Genomic DNA, 27061 nt, shown 5'->3' on the forward strand with positions numbered 1-27061 from the left:
ACCAGAGAGGGAGGGGAAGGGGGTCCTGAGACCAGAGAGGGAGGGGGAGGAGGTCCTGAGACCAGGGGGGAGATATCTCTGTCACTCACATACACTCTCTCTCACACACACACTCTCTCTCTCACACACTCTATGTCTCACACTATACATTCACTCTGTATGTGTCACACAGTCACTCTCACACACTCTCTCTCTCTCTCACACACACACACACTGTATCTGTGTGAAACACACTCTCTCTCTCACACTCTCTGTGTCTCACATACGCACTCACACACACTCTCTCTCTTGCACACACACTCGCACCCAGACTCACTCTCTCTCTGTCACACACACATACTCGCACATTCACGCTCTCTCTCTCACACAGTTGCTCTCACACACACTCTCTCAAACATACACATTCCGAGGAAAAGCGCCCGTTTCATTGGTTTCAGAAACGGGCCTTTTTCCTAGTTTAGTGTAAGAGAGAGTTTTACTTGCTCAGGGGTGAGTTAAACATTATGTTTGATAGCAAGTACCATTAGTAGTCTGAATTTAGCTATAGAAGGGTACAAATTAAAACAGCATGCTTGTACAAACACAATGTAAAAAGCAGAAACAATAAGATTTTTCAGAATCAATGGCACAATTAATTGGTTAATTACTACTACTACTACTATTTAACATTTCTAGAGCGCTACAAAGTGTACGCAGCGCTGTACAAACACAGAAGAAAGACAGTCCCTGCTCAAAGAGCTTACAATCTAATAGACAAAAAGTAAAGCATTTAATATTTAAGCAGTCAAGCACAAGAGAACAGTCACAGAAGGACTGAAGATGTTAATTAGAATCAAGTGATTAAATAACTGGGTTGATTACATCTGCACAACTGAGTCTGGGCATCCTGTCTTAGATAAATATTCGAAAGGCACTGTATTAGTTCTTTCCCAAATAAATTAGTGGGAATTCAGCATTCCAAGGTCAAAAGAAATTTCAAAAGATCTATTTAAAAAATGTCATTCTCATTTGTCCGGACAAGGTTATAAGACTATTTTTATACATTTGGGGCTCCATTCATACACTGTCAGGCAATCCACAAAAGGAAAAAGTTAAAGACTGCAGTGGCTCTGCCCAGAAGTAGTTGTCCTGTCAAGATCACCCCAACAGCAAATCACAAAATCATTCACATAGTCACAAAAAAAATGCAAACTAACATCTCTCCTGCAGCAGGTGTGAGGGCTCACATATCAACCATCAGGGAAAAAAATGAGAATGGTGTTCATGGAAGATAGGCTTTAAATATGCAATTTAAATTGTGCTTTTTTTTTTTTTTTAGACACTGGGTATGCCTAAGCATTGTTCATGTTTATTGTAAATTGCCCTGAAACTTAATGTCCAAGCAGATACACTTAAAATATGTTATCTAATAAAAGCACTATTACCCACCTCAACCTCACTAAAGAGCAACTGGATGACACACAGGACTTCTTGAATCAAAAATTGAACGTTACTATAAAAACAACATACATTTTGTTTGCCTACCAAAGTAACAATCTCATCCCAACTGTCAAGCATGGCGGTTGGTTGCCTTGCTGCATTAGGACCTGGATGGCTGCCCGTATTGAAGAAAGCATGAATTCTTCTTTATATCAGAAAGTTTTAGAGACAATCATCAGGTTATCCATTCATGAGCTGAAGGTCAGCAAGACATTCAAGTAAATCTACAACAGAATGGCTGATGAAGAAAAGATTTTGGACTGGACAATTCAAAGTATTGATCTAACACCTACTGAATTTCTATAACAAAACCTGAAGCAAGCTGTCACAGAGTAAAAATAATTCTTTATGGAAAAAGGACCAAAATGCCCCAAGGAACACGTGAAAGACTGATTAATAGTTACAGGAAACTGTAAATTGAAGTTACGGCTGCATAAGGAGGTGCTACCAGTCACTTAATAAAGGGTTCATATACTTCTTCGCACAAGAACACTTAGGGGCTCTTTTACTAAAGTGTGTTAAACACATAACGAGTGAATTAGTGCAAGCTAACAGATATTGCAGAAGTGCACCAACTTACCATGGTGGGCTTGTAGTTTGTCTGTGCTAATTCACGCATACAGTGATTCTTGTTTTAGGGTGTGGGGCATGGGAGGAGATAGCATACACTAGGTAGCACGGGATACATACTGCATGCCGTCAATTGTGCAATTAGCGTGGCTTCACTTAGTGCCTCTTCAATAGGTTGCTAATTGCAACCAGGTTCTACGTGCACTAAGGCACATGTCCATGTGTTAACTACACGGAACATGCTTGCAGCCTTTGCACCTAATGCACACTGATTTTTGCTATTATAGTAGACTAAGTGCAAAAACTTAACATACTTTAGTAAAAGACCCCTTTTACTGCTAAATCTTTTTGTTGCATAATCAAAATATATCTTTATCTTTTTTTATTTATTAGGGCTGCATTTCAATTAATATGTTTGATCACGATTAAATTGCACAATTAAAGATATTCTTATTTATTTAATTGCCCATTACAGCTCCTTGCGACTTTGGGCAAGTAACATAACCCTCCACTGCCCCAGGTGCAAAATAAGTACCTGTATATAGTATGTAAACCGCTTTGACTGTAATCACAGAAAGGAAGTACTTCACATCCCATCTCCCTTCCCTTCCCTAAAGGGCTGATAACCTTCCTTCCTCAGATTGAATATCTCTCACTTTCTGTTCTTTCTTTCCCTCTCCTCTTCCTCCAGGTCCATTATCTCGCTCTCTTCCCTTCCTCCCTCCTCTCCACTCCCATGAGCAGCGACACAAACTTGGTGGTGAACAGCATCTAACTCTTCTCACGGCTGCTGGAGTCATCGCCTCAGCCATAGCTTCCACCAGTCGCCCCTCCAGCTCTGCTCGAAGGTCAGCAGCTCACTCCCCTCCCCCCACCTGGAGTTCGGCATCTGCCTCCTTTTTCAATCCCCTCTCCCTTGCTGGTCTACCTTAAAATTAGTATTCTGGCAGAAGTAGCAGTAGCATAGCACATACGCTGCCTGCAGCCTGGTCCGAAGCCTTCCCTCTGATCTGTCCCGCCCACGCAGAAACAAGAAGTAATATCAGAGGAGACAGAATGGACTAGAAGGAAAACTTTGGACCAGGGAGCAGGCAGTGTATGTGAAACACTGCTGCTGCTGCCAGGGACCAAGAGAATGCTACCTTTAAGGAAGACCGGCACGGGGAGAATGTTGAACAATGGGTGGCAGGAAAGGTGCCGGATGTTGCCAAGGACAGGGGTAGGGAGTGGAAGAGAGCAGAAGAGTTGCTTGGAGAAGACACTGCAACGTGCTTAATGTTTTTTAATCACAACTAATAATTAATGTATTAATCGCAGAGTTAACTGTGATTAACTTGCATCCCTATTATGTATTCAATGGGATTAACTTTCTTATCAGGATTTAGATTTGGATCTAGTCATGCTCTGAATAGAAACTGTGTTAAAGTGTATGAGATTCACAACTTTTTTTCAACATTGCATGGCTGGGCTAAGAGGAAATAATTTCACAGACAAACTGTGAACCGTGTAAACCTACATACTCCACTTCCACATCTAGAAAATGCAATACTACTGTAAACATAACCACATTATCTGTACCAGTTACCTGTTTAGCATTTAGAAATAAGACAACTTTCTCTCTGAAGATGTTTCTTCTTTCCTGGCGCCCAGAGAGATCAAAAGTTTCAGACTTGATAGCAGGCTCATTAATTGGAGGACAAAAACTACGAGAAAAAAATATTATCACTAAAGTTTTCTACCTGATCACATTTATCTTTTGAACATGTGCCTTATTTTAATGAGAAACATAGACTTTGATCAGGATGCCAAAGGAAAATCATTCCTTATAGCAAAAAGGCAAAAACTGCCACCAGGAAAGGAATCTGCCTGTACACAATCTGCCCATCCACAAACCATCTATAATGCAAAGTGATGGACCTACAGAAAAACTAAGTAATACATGATCAGAACCCATAATGTAGCTTATGACATTATGATAGATATACCCTATTCAGCTTATGAAAATGGTTTCCAACTTCCATTTTGGATTATTTTTCTACAACACTATAGTAGTTGTCTAGTTTGGGGCTCTCTTTAAATCTAAACAAAACTGAGGCATTGGTTGTATGCTATGATGCGAGTTATGTACCTTACACTACAGCGGGGAACAGATGTGCCTGTGTGCCATGAAGTGGATTACAGTGATCTGTATATGCATCCCCAAATTAAGAAGGTGGTAGGGCAGCATGTTATAAGATGCACATTTTTTATGTCATTTTTTTGGGAATTGGATAATTTTAAGATGGCTTTTGAAACTTTGGTCTTTCCATGTTATGATAATTGCAGTATAAGTTATGCTGGATTGCTGAAGTCTGCAGTTGCTACATTGCAGGAAATCCAGAATTTAGCAGCCCGTACTGTGTTGAATAAATTGAGATTAGATTATAGAAATCCATGTTTACAAGAATTTAATTGGTTCATCATTGAATTTCAAATTTGTTTTAAGTTTTAAAATCCATAAGGGACTATCTTCCCCTTTTCCTCCATTGGTTCAGGTATACAGATCTCATAGGCCAGTTCACTAGTATTTACAGCAAACTGTAGTACTGCCATTAGTGGGGGGTGGAATGAGACAGAGGTGATGTAAGAATGCTTTTTCTTTAAGTGTTCCTGCATTATGAATTCATTGCCAAGTAAGATTTGGATTACTGATGAATTGTTATTGTTTCAACAGCAGGGAGATATACCAGTGACAGAAATGGTATTCAAAGCTGAGGAGTCAGAGAAACTAAATGAAATCTCTATAAACCTGGAAGACGTAATGGCGCAATTTGACAAATTGAAAAGTAGCAAATCGCCTGGACCGAATGGTATTCATCCCAGAGTACTGATAGAATTGAAAAATGAACTTGCAGAATTACTGTTAGCAATAATATATGATTTATCTTTAAAATCAGGCACTGGAGACATGATGGCATCGTGAAGAAAACGCTGAAAAGCAGCTCCTTGCCCGATTTCTTCCGTTCCTAAAAGTTCTTACCTGCTTTTATGCCAAAACGAAGGGGAAAGCAGCGTGTGAGCCCCGCTACACCTGCTAGATCGTTGGGTCCGATGGACCGCTTTACGGTGCCAGGAAGTTTCTCAGGGCTAGTGCCTCACTGCTGGAAGGAGCGGTGGGAGGTGTCCCGCTCCCCCAGCTTTAGGCTGAGACCACGTTCAGCCCTGATGAGCAGAGGCCTCCGACAATGCCGGCGTTACAGCTGCAGCAGGGGCAGGAAACCCCTAGCATCATAGACCGAGGAGAGAGTTTCCTGCTGCAGGGACGGTTAGCAGCTTGGATTCGCTGGATATAGCTGTCGGTGAAAAGATAGTGGAGAGAGCCAGCATTTTGGCAGACTCTAGTGGATAAAGGTAAGCAGGTTGATATTGTGTATCTGGATTTTCAAAAGGTGTTTGATAAAGCACCTCATGAAAGACTAAAGAGGAAATTGGAGAGTCATGGGATAGGAGTTAGTGTTCTATTGTGGATTAAAAACTAGTTAACAGACAGAAACAAACAGTAGGGTTAAATGGTCAGCATTCTCAACGGAGATGGGCAGATGGTTGAGTTCCCCAGGGGCCTGTGCTGGGACAACTGCTTTTTAACATATTTATAAATGATCTAGAGATAGGAGTAACTAGTGAGGTAATTAAATTTGTTAATGACACAAAGTTATTCAAAGTTGTCAAATCGTTAAAGAATTGTGAAAAATTACAAGACTGGGAGACTAGGCATCCAAATGGCAGATGACGTTTAATGTGTGCAAATGCAAAGTGATGCATGTGGGAAAGAGGAACCCCAAACTATTGTTACGTGATGCAAGGTTCCACATTATGAGTCAACAACTAGGAAATGGATCTAGGTTATCATTGATGATATGTTCAAACCCTCTACTCAGTGTGCGGCGGTGGCTAAAAAAGCAAATACAATGTTTGCTATTATTCAGAAAGGTCACCGCATCTCAAAAAAGATAAAGTGGAATTAGAAAAGGTACAGAGAAGGGCGACAAAAATGATAAAGGGAATGGGACTATCTCCTTATGAGGAAAGGCTAAAGCGGCTAGGGCTCTTCAGCTTGGAGAAAAAAACGGCTGACGGGAGATATAATAGAGGTCTATAAAATAATGAGTGGAGTGGAACAGGTAGATGTGAAGCATCTGTTTACGCTTTCCAAAAATACTAGGACTAGGGGGCATGCGATGATGCTACAATGTAGTAAATTTAAAACGAATAGGAGAAAATGTTTCTTCACTCAACGTGTAATTAAACTCTGGAATTCGCTGCCAGAGAATGTGGTAAAGGTGATTAGCTTAGCGGAGTTTTAAAAAGGTTTGGACGGCTTCCTAAAGGAAAAGTCCATAGACCATTATTAAATGAACTTGGGGAAAGTCCACTATTTCTGAGATAAGCAGTATAGAATGTTTTGCGCTTTTTTGGGATCTTACCAGGTATTTGTGACCTGGATTGGCAGCACTGTTGGAGACAGGATGCTGGGCTTGATGGATCCTTGGTCTTTTCCAGTATGGCAATACTTATGTACTTATGTAAGTAGCGCAGACACCAGTACTTCCTGAGGTAGAACTAGAGAAGGACTGCAGAGAGGTTTTGCTTCTGAGACCATGAAGAGCTGACAGGAGGACGTAGGAGTATTCCCGAAAGAAAGGAGTGTACTGGTAAATGATGTGAACTCTGCAGGGGCTGGAGCTAAAAGTATGACACTGGTGAGACCTACTGACTGCCACTGTTTCCCTTCCTCCCCTGTCATGGCTGAGATAACTTTGGAAACAATTTGGACTGCATTGGTTAGTATGTATGACTTAGTTTGAATTACAGTGAAAGATATTAAAACGATCAAACCGAGAAGCTGATTCTTAATCAGACTGTTAAATTGGCTAGAAAAGAAAATAAGAAAGATACCTTGGAATAACTTGTGAAAGAGGTTAAACAAGTTTAGGTTGGATTTATTAAGATAAGATACTGGTGCATAAGCAGCTGGAACAACTTAAGAACAGCCTCAGGAGCCTTAATTTAAGGTTCTTGAACTTTCCCAAGATGTGGGCCTATCTGTGTGGGAGACAATTTTAAAAAATTGATGGAAGTACTGAAGCTTCAAAACGGAAAAATTATATTCTTACCTGATACTTTTCTTTCCTTTAATCATATCAGACCAGTACAGACAAATGGGCTGTGTCCATCCTCCAGGAGACAGAGAAAATGGTTCCAAGTAATTTGCCCCTTAAGCATATCGTGCAACCTGGAACGTTCAATATTCAATAACCAAGCAATGGTGCTCTGAAGCCGTAGAAGAAAACACAGTAAAAGTCAGACATACAAGTCCTTTGAGCTCCTGTGCAGCCGTGGGCAACTGCAAACCTCTTCCCCCAGGAGGGTGAGCGTGAGGCAACGCACCACGCTGGATTTAACACAAGCACGTCCAGATCTACGCCAAAATATGGGAAAAACATGTGGCAGGAGGATAGAGAAGATGGTTCCTGAAATGACGAACTTGTCAGTGCTGTAGTAGATCACACCATATCCCAGCAGAAAGGAGCATCAGGCGAGACTTAAAGAAACCAACACTCTGAAAGATATCAGCCAGGGAGGATGCCTGGACTGATCTGGTATCAGGTAACAACAAAATCTTTTCTTCCTTGACATCTATAATGGACCAGACCAGTCCAGACTAATGGGATGCAAACAAGCAGTCCCCCTATGAGGGAGGGAGAAACTGAAGAAGAACCCAGAAGGTTTAACAACCATCCAAAACATACAAGCCTAGGAAGGTCCACCAAGCGAGAACAATCCAACGGTGCAGGCAACTAGGCTACAAGCACGGGACGGTATCTGACAGCAGGAAAGCACTTCATGCAGGACGTGTCACTAACGTCCTGAACGAGAGAAAGACTAACCACTCCTGGCCTGAGAGACAGAAGCAGTAAAGACGCTAGTGGGCCAAAACCTAGATGTGTGCAAGCGGACACACCCAGCAAGTCCCAGAATAGCACCTATTAGCAGGAGAAGTCGCTGGTCAGAAAATCCAAGAAAGTGATTCCACTATGATTCCACTAGAGAGACAGGGTATGAGCACATGAACTAACCCCCCCACCCCCACCACCAAGAAAAGACACAGCCACAGCCGTACCAGCAGAGAACGACAAGGATCCTTTCTCATTGGCACAGGCTCAACTTCTCCAGACCAGGGAAGGCAAAAAGAACTTACTCCCAGGCATGACTCGCTGTTTTGAGTCCAAAATGATCGGAGGAAGTGACCCCATCGAATGATATGGTGTATCCAGCACTGAACTGGTGCTCCACTCCTCGTAGAGGAAGAAAGATAAATCCCGGGAACAACCTGGACCCCGTGCTGAGCGAAGGAATCAAACTCAACAGGACAATGAGAGACCCCATTGGAGATCTGAGAGAACCAAGTATCTGGAGCATGCCCAAATCTTGAGAAGAACGAAGAGCAGGGCCAAAAGCATCCCAGGGCCCAACCTGGGAAGAAAGTATCCACCAAGACAGCTCACTTTGGATATATGGACCAAGAGATAGAGCCAAGCAGACAAGACAGAGAAGGAACTGTGCTGCCCGTCCCTCTATAGAAGTGCAATCAACATGGCACGACAGAGCTGCGCCAGTAGAAGAAAGGAGGAATGCTACTATCTTGAGATGAAGCAGCATTCCATGGGTTGCCACACTGCTGCTGTTAGGCCAATAAGCCACCATGAATAAACGATAGAGACAAGGATGCGTTCAAACCCCAGAGATGGAGAGCCATCTAACCTGCAGCAATGGGGCTACATCAAGAAATCAAATAAATCTGCAGACCAGCAATAGCAAAGGAGTAACGGCCAACATGTGCCAATGCAACCCTGGTCTGTAGTCAGAGATTGTGCCGCGATCCACTGGCAGAAAAGGAGCTGCGCTCATCCGGCAGAGAAAGAGATACTACCAATATGCAAGGAAGGAGATGCGCACAGCATGTAGAGATGGAGCTGCGCAAAATGCAGAGCCAGTACTGCGCGCTTCCTTGTCTGAGATGGAGTTGCTCACCAAAGGCAGAGATGAAGCTGTACCCTGAGAGAAACCCACATCCCTCGGTCACAGACGTCTCCGCAAACAACATGCCAAGACAGAGCAGCGATCAACAGAGAGTGGGAGCCATGGTCAAGAGATGGAGATGGAGCTATACTCCCTATGCAGAGATGGCTGCCCTCTTGGCAGGCAGAGAAGGAGCTGCATCCAACCTAGAGAGAAGGCCAACCCGTAGGGAGGGTGGCATGCTCAACACACAGACGAAAACAACATTCCACAACAACAGAGCAGCAGCAGTCACCATATGTAGATGGATCAACCCCAGCCAGATGAGGAAAAAACTGTGAAGAAGCCAGTGAGACTGAACTACAGCAAACAAGCCAAGGAGGAGCTGTGCTCCAGTCTTGAACAGAGAGTCATGCCAACCTGCAGAGAAGTCATTGTAGCGACGTGCCCAACCACAGCAGCAATCACCCTGTTGAGATCACCATCCAGAGAGTGAACTGTGCTCCTAACACAGAAAGGAGGAAGCGCCAAATCTGCCATGACAAATCTGCCATCTGCACCTCAAACTCGAACAGAGAAATTCATATGCAAAATGTCAGAATCCTTGCCAGCCTGCAACACAGTGTTGTGGTGAACAGGACAACATGAAGCCTTGCCAACATGGAACAAAGGAATACCAAGGCCATCAGAGAGCAAAACCGACGCATAAGAAGGCAGTTTGCCCCTGAAGAAAAGAATGCCATGGTATGAAGAATAAGTTGGGCAGTCTATCTCCATTGAAGGCGCACCACATAAAGTAGGCGCTGAGCCAAGGCCGTGACACAGATCACATAGGAGTCGCACTCCATGGACGGAGAAGGAGCAGTGCCTGATACTCCTTGCCCAAGGAGTGCCCAGAAGAGGTAAATCAGCTACCTCTCATATCCAAAGGGAAACTCAGGACAAATGTACCAATGAAAACTTACCCCACAGCCCCACCGGAGCTGCGCTCTGCAACAAACAAGACACAGACCTGCGCACTGAGACAGAAACCATGTTCATTAGCAAGGCAGAAAAGAAAAGGTGAGTAAACTCAGGTCCTGGCCACACGCTCCCCGATAATGGTCCTCCACCAACTCTGGGAATGCCAGTCTAGGTCTCCCAGGACCGTGTCATAAAACCATACCCAGCCAATGGGGCTGGACCCCGAGTCACCAGCAGTCCCTGTAAAGTGAGAAAGGAATGCCTCTGCTCAGACAGTCAGAGTCAGCAGCATCGTTCCCACAGTCAGTCCGATAACAATCAGATCCATGTCACAAGGCTCCAATTCCAGGCTCAGACGCCCCCCAGCGAGGACAGAAAGCCAAGCATGAGAACTCCACAGGCACCCCACCAGAACCACAGCGACTAAGGCATGAACGAGTGAAAAGGCTCTGACCCCAAGAAAGCGGGTCTCGCCAGAGTCACACACAGGAAATTGAACACTAACTGGCAGGGACCAAAATCCTGCTGCCAAAACAAGAAAGAAAAGAAAAAATGTGCAGCCCATGAAAGCTTAAGGAAGCACCAGTGCTAAGCCCAACGCATGCACAGAGCCTGCCAAAATCCACACAGAAAGAAAAAAAACACCACTATGAGGAAAGTGAACACACTATGAACCCCACAAAACAGGTAAAAACCAAGGCGAACAAAGAAATGTAAAGTGTGCTTTTCTTTCTTCCTCTTTTTTTTTTTTTTGTTTACATCTGCGATAATCGACCTCTTCTCAACGATAGCTTACCTTATTGGCAGATGAAACCCAGATATACTTGCCTCCACCGAATAAAAAGAGCCCCAAAGGGCAAATAAAGGTGCTCCATGCCACAAGCAACCATCACCCTGCTAGAAAGACTGCCGGGGATGGTAGGGGAGGGAACCAGAACCACTGGATGTCACACCCTAGTTGGCAGATGAGGGACCCAGCACCACTGTCATCTTAAAATACCCAAACATGAGTTACCAGCACACCCTTGGCTCCACTGTCACCCAGAAGAAGCTGGGACAGGAGCTAACTTCCAGCTAAAGCTGCACGATCAGTCCACCATCCGCTAGGAGTTAGAGACTGCATGATATGCTTGTGCACCATCCGCTAGGAGATAGAGACTAAATGATACCCTTAAGCGGCAAATTACTTGGAACTACTTTCTCCGTCTCCTTCCGCTGGTGGATGGACACAACCCATTAGTCTGGACTGGTCTGTTATAGATGATAAAGAAATTGTAATACCACCATATATTACTTGCCTCGGAAGAGGACTATGACTGTTGAGGGCCTGAGGATGATTTATCTCTTCACCAGATAGTCTGGATGTTTCAGCTTTGCTGGAACAGTCAGTTTCAGAAGAACATAACAAAGCAACCTCCTACTTTCTTTTGTTTTCTCCCAGGATGCTAATATGGTTATGAGGTTGTATTTTCTGTATTATCAGGCTTTGTTCAAGGAGCAGGAAGTGTGGGTATTTCCAGAGGTTACTAAAGAGACACAACACTGTATGAAATTATTTCTATCACTACACCAGGAGGCTCATACTCTAGGTACTTCTTTTGTTCTTCATTGCCCCTGTAAACGTATTGTTAATTACTTTAATGCTCGTTATGGTGTTGTTGGGTTTATTTTTTTACCCTGAGCATTTAAAATCTTTTCTACAACGTAAAAGGGTAACATATGCTATAGTTTGCAGTCATCTTTTAGAACAGTGACTTGAAAACATTCTGAGTTAAAACGTATTATTTTTCTATTAAGATTAATATCTTTTTTATAATCTATATTTTTATTTTCTGCCCTCCCTCCCCCCTAAAGTTTATAGTCTAAGGAGATACTGATAGAAATGTATTAAGTTATATCCAATAAAAAAGGTATCATCTTACTTTCTTTTCCATGTTTTATTTTGTTTTATTTCTATTGATTACCTACAATTAAGACCGAATGTGGTGGCTGTTGGAGCCATCTTCTTTCTGAGATTTCTGTGCAAATGTATTATTCAATATCAAGGAAACAATTTTTTTTTTTCAGTATCCACTACTGTTGCACTTTCTTGCTGATAAAATTGCTTTTTGATGTTCCTGTACCTACTGTAATGCACCATACTGGTTAATACGGGGGTTATTTGAATTATAATACAGCGGTGATCTACAAAGGATATAAGTAGTTTGGCTTTCTCTATTTGAAATGGAGAATAGATTTTCAACAGGAATGTTTCCTTTTCTTTTTTTTTCCTTATTTAGTAGTGGAATACTGTTCATTTTTGTTTGGTTCACTGTTTGAACCTGTATATCTGAAATTTCAATAATAAAAAAAAAAGAACTACATAAGGGCTAATTATTTGAGCAGGAAGCAGGCACAGTGAAAACAACCAGATGGATGAATCAGGTAATCCAATATAAATTGCTCTTTATTCTGAATCCATAGACAGAGAACAGATGGTTGAAACTATACAAATCATTAATAGCAATGGACTCGACACGAGCCGTGTTTCGGCATGAATGCCTTTGTCAGGAGTCCACAACCTATGTGTACTTTACTCATGGGTATATGTCCAAAAAACAATGGCAAAGTTCAAAAACTCAATGGTCCAAAAGGTGTCTCTCTCTGGCACAGTAATGTATTACACAGTAAAACTGCCACTCGCTCCTGCCTCTTGCGGCTTCCCTTAGAAAATGGCTGCCATGACCTCTCATGGCAGCTCGCGATATCAAACAAAGTACCACAAGTTGCCACAAAAGGTTACAGCAGCTATTTGCAGAGGCCAGTTACAAAGGGCAGGAGTGAGGGGGCTTTGCTCCTGCCTCCATTACCCCCACGGACCACCAGGCACATCATGCAGGCCTACCTAAAGCTCAAGAGGGGGTTGGGGGGGGGCTCATTCTGAAAAGGGTAGGGGAGGGCCTTTGATTCTCGAGGGCTAGGGATGGGGGTAGAAGGGAGGGGGGCTATTTTGGAGGCCGGGAAAGGGATCCGGGGGCTTGTATGTTAAAAAAAATATATAGTTATGCGGGTCCTGGCTAATATTCAGCTGAAACTGCATAACTGACAAGAGGGATGCATGCAGAGTTATTTTTGCTTCTAGTAAGAGTGAACTTATTGAGAGAAGCCTCAAGTGGGTGAATAAAATTTCAATATTTAGAACGGCAACAGAACCTTTGCACGTGTGGTCGCAGAGGCAATGTTGAACCTGATCATGGAAAATTTAGGCAGGCTCTGCCTCCTATAGGTATCAAATATCTTTCTCAGGCTCTGTCAATTAACTTTTTAATTGTTGTGAAATTGAATAAATGATAACTAGATGTGTCATTTTATGACCATGACACTCAGAAAAATTTGCTATTCCTCTGTGAAAATCCAAACCTTCAGAACGTAAAGCAAAACGGTTTTATCTTTTTGTTGCCCTGCAATTCTCATGCATGTGCCTAAAAAGCCTTATAATTGTAAAATCTAAATTACAAAAAAGGACTGTTTATCGAACTTTAAAATAAAATTCACAGCAGCCAATTACTGAGAATGAAAAATAGTACAGTTTTGTGATGCATCTCATGAAAATGCCTTTTCTTTCATTTATCAAATCCCATGTTTTACTAAATAGTGACACAGGAATTTCTGTAAACAGGCAATAAAATAAATTCAAAATTGCTTCAAGTTGATAGCTTTGCATTAAACAACTCAATATCAACATGAACAAGATTTTTAAATTACAGTTTACTGATTTTGATGTGCGCCCAATTTGCTATGTAACAAATTAACTTACCTTTCAAGCTTGGGTAGAGGTTGTTTAGACTGAATGGCTTTGGCAAATTCTGTAAAATAATCTGGTTTTACAATTGGTCGACAGCAAATCAATGCACATATAGTCTGCAGAAAAGGAAAACAAAACTTCAATTTTGTGAGTAATTTTATGAATATGCTTTTTTTTTTTTCAACTAGGCATTTGTTACGCTTTGTTTTTAATATTTACTTACATATCTAACATTGAACCAAACGTTACAGTAATATTTCAGTTAGCCAGACTTAAGTAGCCATTTAAACACCCAAGTGTAAAAACAAAGCAAAGCAAGATGCGATTTTTTTCAACTTTTTCAACATTATCAATCTTATCTAGAACTCCAACCCCACCCCCCAAAAAAATCTTTCCTTAACTGAGCTATGCTACAAGGGATCTTCAAAATAAACGTAAAATTCAGCTAACATACTTAAATTAAATTCTTTATGCCACTGCTTACACTATAGAATGAGCACCCATTTTGAGAGGTAAAGCTCCCTTTTCCCTGCAGCTCATCATTATTTCACTTCTTTGCAAACACACAGCCAGCTCTTCAAAGATGGGCCTTTATCTGTTTTCCAGTTCAAGGCCACTGCCATCTTTGCTGCAAGAATCAGCATTGAGCCCGCTGTGTGTTCCTATTTATTATCCACCTGAGCAGGAATTAATCCCAGCATCATCTGCTTGAATCATCTGCCCAATTCTCTTCTGTCCAGAGAAATATCTTATTGCATACCATCTTTCAGTATTTCCAAATAATGTTACAGTCCCACCAAAGACGTTCAATAGTGCCTATTTCCCTACAGTGACACCAACAAATCCCACCCTCTTCTGCCCTCGATTTGGCCTTTTTAACAGGGAATCCAAGTTTAAGCATTATGTTAAATAGTTTGTGATTGATGAGCATTAGGAATATATTTATAAATGATACCCCAATGCTCATCTTCTAGCTCAATACCTAGCTACTGTTCCCAAGCCACTCTGTAGATGTGCATACCTTTTAGGTGCATTCTCCTATTATTTTATAGAGATAAGCATGCCTTTCCTCTGGCCCCACCTAAATACCACCACTAGAGAATCACACGGGGAAGAAGTCTGTCCCCATCCCCATCCTGTCCCCATGGGTTCTGTCTCCGTCCCCACACCATCCCTGCAGGTTGTCTCCGTCCCCATAGGCTTTATCCCCATCCCTGCTTCATCCCCACGGGCTCTGTCCTTAACTGAAAAAGCCTCGAACACTTATGATTTTATATTTAAATCTTTTTATTAAAGTATAAAAAGGAACAATATGCTGTGCAACTGTTGTTTAGAAATCGCAAATAGATAACAATAATAACAATTAGCAACTATAACAACCCCCCACCACCACCCTCTACCCTTCCAAACACAACAATAACTGACTTCTACTACCCCAAGGAACCCTAATCCACCCTGTTAAAATGTCCATGAATACAAAATACAACCCATTCTGTATGCCCTAGTGGGGGAGAAATATGCCCTAAGAAGCACTGTTATGATTTTTTAATCTGTGGATGAATATTAAATCACCAACAATCTCAGGATTCAGTCTAGCTCTCCTGTCTTCCACAGTCCTTCCTGCAATAGAAAATGTCTTCTCAGAAGTTGTGCTGGTAGCAGGAATGTACAGGATGCCCCATACAAAGTTTGCCAGTTGTGGCCAGCAGTTTTGCCTGTTTTTCCCAAAAATTAAAACATCATTGCCTGCATCGCTCGAACATAAATAACTGTCCTATTCATTAACAGCCTTCAAAGTAGAGAATGATATGGGGACAAAGTTTGTCCCCATCCCCACCCCGTCAGCTCTGTCCCGTCCTGTCTCCGTCTCATCCCGGCAGGCTCTGTCCCCGTCACTCTCATGGTATAATATTGAGAATTTGTTTATGTAGTCTGTAAGTTGTTTGGTTACCATGCTTTCCATCAGTTTGATTACCAACGGGATCGATGCTACTGGACGGTAGTTGGTGATTTCATTTATTTTTTTCTTGGTGTGTTTTGGTATCGGGGTGAGTAGGATATTGCCATTTTCCTTGGGGAAGAGACCCCGCTGAAGCATGTAATTTAGGTGGGCTGTGAGGTCTGCTATGAAGTGGTCAGGGGCCGACTTCATTAGGTAGCTGCAACAGGTATCTAGTTTGCAGTGAGTGTTGGAGAACCTGCTAATCACTTGGGTGACTGTTTCGACAGAAAGGAGGGTGTTTTCTTCTGTGAACGGTGCAATATCCACTCCATTCTCAGTTATATACTTGGCTGCCAACCACAGTCCTTCTCCAGTATTTTCTTTCATGAACACTGAAGAGAAGCATTTGTTAGCACTTTCGTTTAATCCTCATTACTTTCCATATAGCTGCTCTCAGCATTTTTCAGTCTTACAAGCTTTTCTCTTTCGCAATATATCTGAAAAATGTCATCACCTCTCTTTACATCTTCCGCTATTTTTCTTCCATCTGTGCTTTCGCTAGCTGTATTTCCCTCTTCACTTCTTTGAGTTTAATCCAGCAATATTTCTGTGATCCTTTTGCTCAGTTCTTCTGTATTTCTTCAACGCAACCTCTTTTGCTCGTATTTTTCAGCCACTTGTTTGGCTTCCTATTTCTCTTGCTTTTGTTTACTTTCCTTGCCATATTTATAGCAGCTTTCAGCTTGGGCCACTGCCCTTCCACTTCTCTTATGCCTACCCATGCCGTCGGCTCCTTCTTCAGGTATTCCCCCAATTTACCAAAATCGGCATGTCTAAATCCAGTACTCTGAGTTTTGTGCATCTGAACTCTATTTTTGCTCTTGTATCAAACCATATCATGTGATGAGCACCATTGCCTAGGTGGGTGCCCACCCGTATGCTGGAAAAACTTCCTCCATTTGTGAGCACGAGAACCAAAGTCGACCCTTCCCTTGTGCGTTCCATCATCATTTGTTCGAACAAAGCACTTTTACAGGCATCCATGATCTCTCTGCCTCTTTAGGATTCTGCCGATGGGACATTCCAATCCACATTAGTCAAGTTTAAAGTCTCCCAGCAACCGTATCTCCTCTTTCATTCCAAGCTTATGGATATCGTTGATCAGTTCCTTCTCCTGCTTCTCCATTTGTGCTGGAGGTCTGTAGATAGCACCTCTGTAGATATACGTTCCATCTTCTCTTTCTAGGACAAACAACACAGCTTCTTCCTTTCCCCAGGTTTCCTGCATTTCTGTGATCTATTTTTTACATATAGTTCCACTCCTCCATCTTTTTGGCCCTCCCTTTCCTTCCCAAAAAATAATGAACTGGTATGGTCACATCCCATTCATGGGAATCATTGAACCATGTCTATGTAACAGCCACAGTATCCAAGTTTTTAAATCTTTATGGAAGCTTAGATGAGCTATGGCATTTTTTACACATGAAGTTTTTTTTTTTTAATTATTGCTCAAATGATAGTTCTTGCTTATATAGATTACTGCAGTATCATCTGTGTGGGATGCAAGGTGATACATAAAAAGCTCCAGACACTGCATACAGCAGCTCGAATGATTTGTGGGGTGGCTAAATTTGAGAGAGTTACTCCTTTGCTGGACGCATTGCATTGGCTTCCTGTGGAGGCACGATCTATACTTAAACTTTGTTCTTTGATCCATCAGATCTTGTACAACGAGGCCCCAGGATATATATTTGATTTGATTGATTTACCTAAACAGAATCCAACTTTCAGCTTGAGAGAGTATTTAATTTTACATTACCTGGCATGTAAGAAGATTGTTTACAAAACAACATTTTCTTTAATGTTTTCATTTAATGCAGCAAAAATAGTGGAATAAGTTACAAGCTGATATCACATTTCAAACTAATTATACAAAATTTCAAAAATCATTGACAACTTTTTTATTTCAGAAATATGTATTAGCTAGATAATTAGTGAGGAACTTTGTAATTTGCTGAATCTGTTCGGTTATCCATTGTCTCACCACTGGTGAATTGTTAGCCACACTGAACTCCTGAGGTTAATGTGGGATATAGTGTCTTAATGTAATGTAAGTCAGAGCTTGCAAATCTTTTTACTTAGACTAGGAGCATTTGTAATAACAATATTCCATGCTACCAATCTCAGGGTAAGCAGTGGGTTCCTCGTGTCTATCTCGATAGTAGACCATGGAGGCATATTTTCAAAGCACTTAGCCTTCCAAAGTTCCATAGGTTTCTATGGAACTTTGGAAGGCTAAGTACTTTGAAAATATGCCTCCATGTACCTTTCATCGAGGAACTTGTCCAAACCTTTTTTAAACCCAGATAAGCTGTTAGCACATCCTCTGGCCATCAGTTCCTCTGCTTAACTATTTGTTGAGGGAAAAAAAATCCTATTTGTTTTAAAAGTATTTCCATGTAACATTACTGAATGTCCCCTAGTCTTTACAGTCTTTTGAAAGAGGAAAAAAAATCGATTCACTTCCACTCGTTCTGCACCATTCAGAATTTTGTAGACCTCAATCTTACCTCCCCTCAGCTGTCTCTTTTTGAAGCTGAAGAGCCCTAATCTCTTTAGCCTTTCCTCATGAGAGGAGTTCCATCCCCTTTAGAATTTTTGCTCTTTTTTGAACCTTTTCTAACTCCGCTATATCCTTTTTAAGATATGGCGACCAGAATTGAAAACAATACTCAAGGTGAGGTTACACCATGGAGCGATATAAAGGCATTATAGTATTCAGTCTTATTTACAATCCCTTTGCTAATAATTCCTAGCATCCTATTGGCTTTTTTGGCCACTGCTGAACACTGGGCAGATTTCAGCGTACTGTCTACAATGACATCTAGATCTTTTTCTTGGGTGCTGACTCCCAAGGTGGACCCTAGTATCAGATAACTGTGATTTGGATTCTTCTTCCCAATGTGCATCACTTTGCACTTGCCCACATTAAATTTCATCTGTCATTTGAATGCCCAGTCTTCTGATTTCCAAGGTCTTCCTGCAATTTTTCACAGTCCACATAGGTTTTAACAACTTTGAATAGTTTTGTGTCATATGAAAATTAAATTCTCTCACTTGTTCCAATTTCTAGATCATTTATAACTATGTTAAATAGCATCAGTTCTAGTACAGATCCCTGCAGCACTCCACTATTCACCTTCCTCCACTGAAAAAAAATGGCCATTTAACCCTACCCTCTATTTTCTGTCCAATAAACAATTCGTAATCCAACACAGAACACTGCCTCCTAACCCATGACTTGGAGCTAAAAGCTGCTCACGCTACCCCTTCTTGCTGATTTGAAGCTGATTGGTGTTGTCCAACGAACTGTGCTTGCTCATGTTATTCTGTGCCTTTTTCCATTCTGGCAACTGTTCCTCAGTGGTATTTTCCATCTTGAAGCACTGTGGGCGTTGGAGCAAGCTCAACCACTGTTCTTGTTGACATCTTGCTCTGAATGTGGGAACAAGCTCCATCCATGAGCGCTTATGTCAGACACCGCAGGGCATTTAAACTGGGAGCTGAAAGCTGCTTGCCGCTAGTCCTTCTTGCTGATTTGCAGCTGATTGGAGTTATCCAGCAGACTGTGCTTGTTCGTGTTATCCTATAGCCTGTACCTTTTTCTATTCTGGCAATTGCTCCTCAGTGGTATTTTCCATCTTGAAGCGCTGTGGGTGTTGGAGCAAGCTCCATCCACTGTTCTCGTTAACTTCTCTCTCTGGGCATAGGACCAAGCTCTGCCCATGAGCTTCCAGGTTAGATGCCACGGGACATTTAAATCACAGCGCCTAGCAGTGTGCCACAGCTCGGTGCATTTCTTAAGGTGCAAGCCAAAGACGCGCACCTTTGCATCATGCCTGAAGTGGTGACAAAAGCTGGAGAACTTTTGACTGTTCATCTAGGGCTAAGGATTTGGTCTGTGAGTAGTATAAAGTTGTGGTTGATTTATTTTATTTGATTAATTGTTTAGATAGAAGTATGATACATCTTGAAAATCCTGTCGGTATTTTTGCCTCTTTTACTGGTGAACTGAGGTTATGTATTAAATGTAACACTAGCTTTGTATTGGGAACTCATTGTTTTAACCTCAGTTAAATATCATTTCTTGAATGAATATCCTTGTCCACAATTTTTGGTTGACTGCTCATCAAATATATCAAACAGTATAGAGACTTTAATAACCAATAGATTCAGGCAGTGAGTGCGATATACCTAGATCCCTAAATTTAGAGATAGGGAAGGGTTTATAAGGATTCCACATGTAGAACCAAACACTTATGATCCTATTTCAATCCCTGGCTTTTATTTAAAAATTAGATTGACAGGTAATAAGACTGCTCTGTTTAGAGAATGTGTTGAAGAAAACCAACCAGGTTTTGTATGTTTGGATGAGGGCCCAATAATTTCTGAGCTCTGTCCTACAGGTTATAAAATAAAGACCCTATCTAGGAAAGGAAAAAGGAGTGGAGGGCTTGAAATATTATATAAAAGCTTCTTGAGATCAAGGTATTAGAAGCAATGCATATTGTCTCTGCAAACAGGAGATACCACTTTGGAGAATGAACTGACTTTTGTGCTTTTTTTTACTGTCCCCTGGGAAAGTGGAGCAAATGCAGTCCAATTTGAAAATATATTTTTGTTAGGTGATATAAATTTGCACTTAGAAAAATGCTTGGATAATAAAGTGGACAAATTAATCTTGTACCTGAAAACATTTGGTTTTACTGTGCCTAGCTTTTCAAGAACTCATGTGAAAGGCCATCATTTAGATGTAATTGTTCACATGTCTGGGTTCGGACAACATATTAGATTTGGTCTGATCTCCTGATCTTTGGTCCAACCATTATACTTTATATTTTAATGTTAATAGTGAATTGAGGAGTGGGGTAATGTAAGTGTAGTGACACTGGCAGAAAATAAGTCATGCAGCAGAATTCTGAACAGACTGAAGGGGACATAGATGGTTTAGTGGGAGACCTATCAGAAGCTAGCTGCAGTAATCTAAGCATGAGTTGGTGAGAGTATGGATAAGGGTTTTGGTAGTATGCTCAGAAGGAAACAATAGGTTTTAGAAGTCTGTTGGATATGTACAGAGAAAGAGAGATACCAAGTTTCCTAGCTGACAAGACAGGCAGAATCTGAGTGTTATCCACTGAAATAGAGAACGGGGGAAGATAAGAAGCTCACTCTTGGCCATGTTCAGTTTCAGATGGCGGTGGGACATCCAGGCAGCAATGTCAGTCAAGCAAGCAAAGACTTGGGCTTGGATTCTTGGTGAAATTTCTGGCATTGAAAGGCAGATCTGGGAGTCACCAGCGTAAAGATGATACTGAAAATCATGGGATGAGATCAGAGCACCGAAGGAATAAGTATACTGAGGGAAGAGAAGAGATCCCAAGACAGAGCCCTGAAGTACACTGACTGATAGTGGGACAACAGTAGAGGAGGATCCACCACAGCATACACCAACAGTGCAACGGGGGAAATAAGAAAAAAAAAGACAGAATAGAGCCTCAAAGTCCAAGTGAGGGCAGCGTATCAAGGAGTAGGTGGTGATCAACAGTATCAAAAGATGCGGATAAATTAAGAAGGTTAAGGATTGAAAAAGGACCTCAGATTTGGCCATTAACAGTTCACTGGAAACTGACAACGGCTGTTTCTGTTGAATGTAGAGGATGAAAGACAGACTATAGTGGGTCAAAAACTCAAGACAACATTGGTGAACAGCATATTCACTTAGCAAGGAAAGGAAAGGAAGGAGGGAGATGGAATGATAGCTGGAAAGGCAGGTAGGGCCCATGGAAGTTTTCTGAGGAGTGGTGAAAACAAATCATGTTTGAAAACATCAGGAACAGTTGAAATGCAAAATGAAAGATTGGGGATACAACAGATAGAATGGATAACAGTAGGACAGACAGAGCTGAGTAGATGGGTGCAAATAGGATCAGAGGAACTGGTAGTGAGTTTGGAGGAGGAAAGAAGATGTGCAGTTTCTTCTTCAGTGATTTTAGAAAAGGAAGAAAGGGTGAGAATGGTTTTAAGAATGAAGTGGGGGAAGTTGAGATAGAGGCGACCTGTTATAGAACCCAAGATTAATCTTGTGAACCTTGTCATGGAAGTACTCAGCTATAGTCTGGGAAGAAAGTGAAAGGAGGCGGGGTGGAGATGAAGGCACTTTGAGGAGGACGTTAAGTGTGGCAATGAGACAGCGAGGATTGGAGGCAAGGGACAGTTTGATGAATGGATACAGTAGTCTTAGTGCAACAGCAGAGATAAGCAAGAATTTGAAATGTATGAAATCAGCATGAGCGCAGGATTTTAGCCCAAGATGCTAAGCAGAGCAGACACAGGAAAATAGGTAGCGGATTCTGGAGATCAGCCAGGGATGGGTTTGGTTTGCTTAACGGGGAATGGGAGGAGTAAGAGTGTCCAGAGCAATAGAAAGAGTAGTATTATAGGAAGAGACAGACTCACTGACAGACTTGGATAACATAGTAGATGAGAGGTGAAACAAAAGTAGAGAGAGTGCAAAGATCAATAACCTAAAGATTCTTAAATGTGTTGGTGATAATTGGACAAGACTGAAGGGGAAGATGACAGTTATCAAATGATGGTCAGAGAGAGGGAGAACTGAAGTGGAAAAATTTAAGAGCAGGAAGCTGAAAACAAGTCATCACAGTGGCCATGACGGTGAGTAGGGGTAATGGGAGAGATCTGTTTTTACATCCATTCAGCAGAGTGGATTAAAATAAAATGAAGGAACCGAGGATGCAGCTGCATGCAAGAAGGGACACACATGCTCAGAACTTTACACTAGTACAATGTCAGGGAAAGCTGTGCACTCTGGCACTGTGATGATGATGTTACCCACTTGTGTGTCCCGAATGCATCCTGCTAATTGATAGAAAATGATTACAAAAGTATTCATCCACAGTTTTAAATCTTGTTAATACTGTAATCTAGGAATGCTATCTGATAAACACAATCTGTGTAGGAAGCACAAAGGATCACAATGGTACATGGATTGTGATCCTGTAACGGCAAGCTTTGCACCCATTTTTAGAACATTATTTCTCAAAGGTGAAAGAGGAACATCACACATCAAATATAACCCACACAATCACCTACTGAAACAATTGTACTACATTTTATACTGGAAAAGAGAAATACAGTTTGCACAATAATTGAAAATTCTACATGCAACTATTACTAATGTGTGAAAATAAAAAATATATTTATATTTAAGGGTGATCTATGATAACTTATGAAAGCATGACTAGATGATATGCACACTACCCACCTTAACAGTAAAATTCACAGAGGTCATGACTAGGTGAGTGCAATCCTCTGTCCAATTATTCACTGCATGTCCTCCAAGCTGCAGAATGGCTTGATTTAAGGCAGTCTTTCCTGAAGTGTCTAAACAAGAGGAGCAGACAACCAAAGGCTCATATTCCACCCTGATAAGAGAAAAATATGTAAAAGTATACAGATTATACACAGCTCATAATCTTGATAGAAAACAGTCTCAAATCTGAATGCCTGTGTTACCCTGCTGATGGGAACTTGTGAGCAAACCACCCACTATGCTAAAACCTAAGCTAAAACAAGGAAAAATATGAATACCTCATGATGACTGGTTTGTTTGACTGCAAGTACTAACAAGAAATTAGGTCTTACCTGACAATTTTCTTTCCATTAACCCTTCCCACTATTTCAGAACCTGTGGGATAGTTGTACCCATTAACCAGCATGTGGAGATAGAGAATTAAAAACGGAGCTCCTCAGAATTTACGTAAACAAGCAGTAAGGAGAAACTCAGAATAAATACAATCACAAACAACTGAGCTCTTCAGAATTTACGTAAACAAGCAGTAAGGAGAAACTCAGAATAAATACAATCACCTTAAACAACTTGCTAACCTAACACTAACCAGATGAGAAAACATGTGTAGACCTCTCTCATCTCTAGACAACTTGTACAAAACTAAATAGATGTAGGAAGCATCATGAAAAGGTGATGGCCGTTATTAGACTCATTATTTGCACCAACTAATTTCTGTGAATTCATCCCAACACTGTCATCCTATGTTTCTTCCTTTCTTTTATTGTAATCTTTCTTGAAATACTGTACGCCACATTGTGCCTGCGCTTGTGGGAAAATGTGGGATAGAAATGCACTAAAATAAATAAATACAATAAACTAATGGAAAGACTAATGGAAAGAATATTATCAGGTAAGACCTAATTTCTCCATCCATTGCGTAGCTTCCTACTATTCCAGAACCTGAGGGTTGTTCAAAAGCAATCTCTAGAGTGAGTGGGACCCTTGCGCCTCCACCATGAAGACTGAAGCCTCAAAACAGGCTTCCAATCACACCAAAATGTCCACCCTACAGTGCTTGGCAAAGGTATGCAGCATCAACCTCATTGCCACCTTGCAAATATCCACCAGAGACAGCAAGGTAGTCTCCTCTTGGATGTCGCTGAGCACCTCGTAGAATGAGTCCGGAAGGCATGAGGAGCTTGATTTTGTACAAACAAATAAGCTGATGCAATAGTCTTATTCAGCTCTCTAGCAAATGTGGGCTTTGAAGCCATGAGGTCAAGCCTCTGTTTACTAAAACAGATAAACAGTCTGTCTCATTTGCAAAACTTGTTTGTGAATTCCAAATATCTAATGAGGACTCAGTGCAGATCAAGAAGCTTAAAGGAAAAATACTGAGCCTCTTCACCCCCTCTGCGAAAGGACAGAAGCTCCACAGATTGGTTGAGATGAAATGCTAATACCACTTTCGGAAGAAAGGAAGGAACCGTGCACAGGGAGACCCCCACCTCCAAAAAGCAAAGGGATCCCAACAAGAAAGAACCTGAAGCTCTGAAAGCCTACATGCCGATGCAACCGCCACCAAAAATGCTGTCTTTAGCTTAAGATATTCAAGGAGGCCTTCCAGAGTGGCTCAAAAAGAGGTTTCTAAACAGCCCGAAGGACTAAATTAAGGTTCTGCTCTTGATATGGCATACAAAAGGGAGGCTGCAAGAGGTCCACTCTCTGCAAGAATCAAATAACATCCAGGTGAACCACAAGAGAGATATTTTGTAGTCGGCCCCTGAAACAGGTCAAAGCCACAACCTGAACTTTCAGAGAACCCAACGCCAATCCTTCCAAAAGACCTGCCTGGAGAAATGCTAGGATGTGCGTGATCTGAACAAAGAAGAGAAATAGTCTGCATTCAGAACATCAGACCTCAGACGTCCTCCACACCCTCACATACGCCATGGATATAGAGTATTTCCGAGCCTGAAGCAAGGTAGCAATGACCAAATCAGAATAACCTTTTCATCTCAATCGAGCCATTTCAATGGCCAAGCCGTAAAACCAAACAGACACGGATCCTCCATGAGCGCCAGACCTTACTTCAGTAGGTCATTTACCTGTGAAAGGAGAAGAGGATCCTCGTCATATACTATGGCATCTGCTGCCAATCCATTTCAACACATGGTCTACCATGGGTCATGGAATGAAGATATACAGTAGATCTGTCTCCAGCCAGGGATGCAGTAAGGCATCAATCTCCATGAAGCCAAGTTCTTTCCAACAGCTGAAAAACATGGGCACTTTGCTATTCCTTTCTGTCACCATCAAGTCCAGAAGCAGAGAACCCTATCGGTCACCTATCAGGTGAAACCCCTGGCTGGATAGTTCCCATTCTCCTGGGTGCAAGGAGTGCATGATGAGAAAGACTGCCTCCACACGATCTAACCAAAATCACAAATGAAATCAAACACAGCCTCCAAATAATGAATTCAGGGGCAGACGCATTCCAACTAAAGCTAAACGCAGAAAAGACACAGTGTCTCATCCTATCCTCACAATATAACACAAACACAACACCATAAACACCCCAGATTACACCCTCCCGGTTTCTGACAGTCTGAAAATTCTGGGAGTCACAATTGACCGAAATCTCACACTTGAAGACCATGCGAAAAATACAGCAAAGAAAATGTTCCACTCAATGTGGAAACTTAAAAGGATCAAACCTTTCTTCCCAAGGGAAATATTCCGCAGCCTGGTACAATCAATGGTGCTAAGCCATCTAGACTACTGTAATGCCATTTATGCCGGATGCAAAGAACAAATCATTAAGAAGCTCCAAACCGCTCAAAACACAGCAGCCAGACTCATATTTGGGAAAGCGAAATACAAAAGCGCCAGACCCCTAAGAGAAAAACTACACTGGCTCCCATTAAAAGAACGAATTGCGTTCAAAGTTTGCACCCTGGTCCACAAAATTATACACGGGGAAGCCCCGACCTATATGTCAGACCTTATAGACCTACCTAACAGGAACGCAAAAAGATCAGCATGCACATTCCTCAATCTCCACTACCCCAGCTGTAAAGGACTAAAATATAAATCTACATACGCAACCAGCTTCTCCTATATTTGCACGCAACTATGGAATGCACTACCGAAGGCCATAAAAACAACACAAGACCTAACTATCTTCCGAAGACTACTGAAAACTGACCTGTTCAAAAAGGCATACCACAAACAACCATCCTAATTACTAAATAATAAAACTGATCATGAACTAGACAAAACTGCACTTTTATCACCTGAATGACCTACCTCACTGATATTAATGAACAAACACTACCACTCTAATCCTATGACGAAAATGATTTCTCTATAATTGATGACCTAACATACGATACAATCCAATCTATTACTCAGGAACCTATAGACAATAACATAACGTATTCTTCTTTACCATGTTTGTATGCACCTTAATGCAATAACACTTTCATCCTTATGTCGAAAAAGAGTCCTCTATAATTGATGTAATCTTCTTTACCATGTATGTATGCACCTTAATGCAATACCATTGTAACTCTGCTAACCAGAAATGGCAATCACCACTACGGCAATGTAAGCCACATTGAGCCTGCAAATTGGTGGGAAAATGTGGGATACAAATGCTACAAATAAATAAATAAATTCAAGGACCTGTGATGTGCACTGAAAACAAAGCAGAAATTTTTCTCCACCCAACTCACAAGGGAGGCCGCCTCCACTGCGATCTGACAACTGCGGGTCCCGCCTTGCTTGTTGATATAAGCCACTGCAGTCTCATTGTTTGTTTTGTTACATTTGTACCCCGCGCTTTCCCACTCATGGCAGGCTCAATGCGGCTTACATGGGGCAATGGAGGGTT

At 41.6% G+C, this 27061-nt stretch overlaps 1 protein-coding gene and 1 long non-coding RNA gene across 2 annotated transcripts in view; one reads left to right on the plus strand and one right to left on the minus strand.

Annotated features, from left to right (window-relative positions):
- NBN (nibrin) overlaps positions 1-27061 on the minus strand; it is a 136527-nt gene that overhangs the window by 84373 nt on the left and 25093 nt on the right. Inside the window, 3 exon segments of the mRNA XM_030216354.1 lie at positions 3635-3752; positions 13868-13971; positions 23140-23299. Of these exon segments, the coding sequence (XP_030072214.1) occupies positions 3635-3752; positions 13868-13971; positions 23140-23299 (382 nt within the window).
- LOC115478767 lies at positions 11241-24077 on the plus strand. Its single transcript, XR_003943571.1, has 3 exons — positions 11241-11324; positions 20076-20081; positions 24054-24077. It is a non-coding gene; the product is annotated as an uncharacterized LOC115478767 (long non-coding RNA).

Source organism: Microcaecilia unicolor, chromosome 1, assembly GCF_901765095.1.
Source record: "Microcaecilia unicolor chromosome 1, aMicUni1.1, whole genome shotgun sequence".
NCBI classification, from domain to species: domain Eukaryota; kingdom Metazoa; phylum Chordata; class Amphibia; order Gymnophiona; family Siphonopidae; genus Microcaecilia; species Microcaecilia unicolor.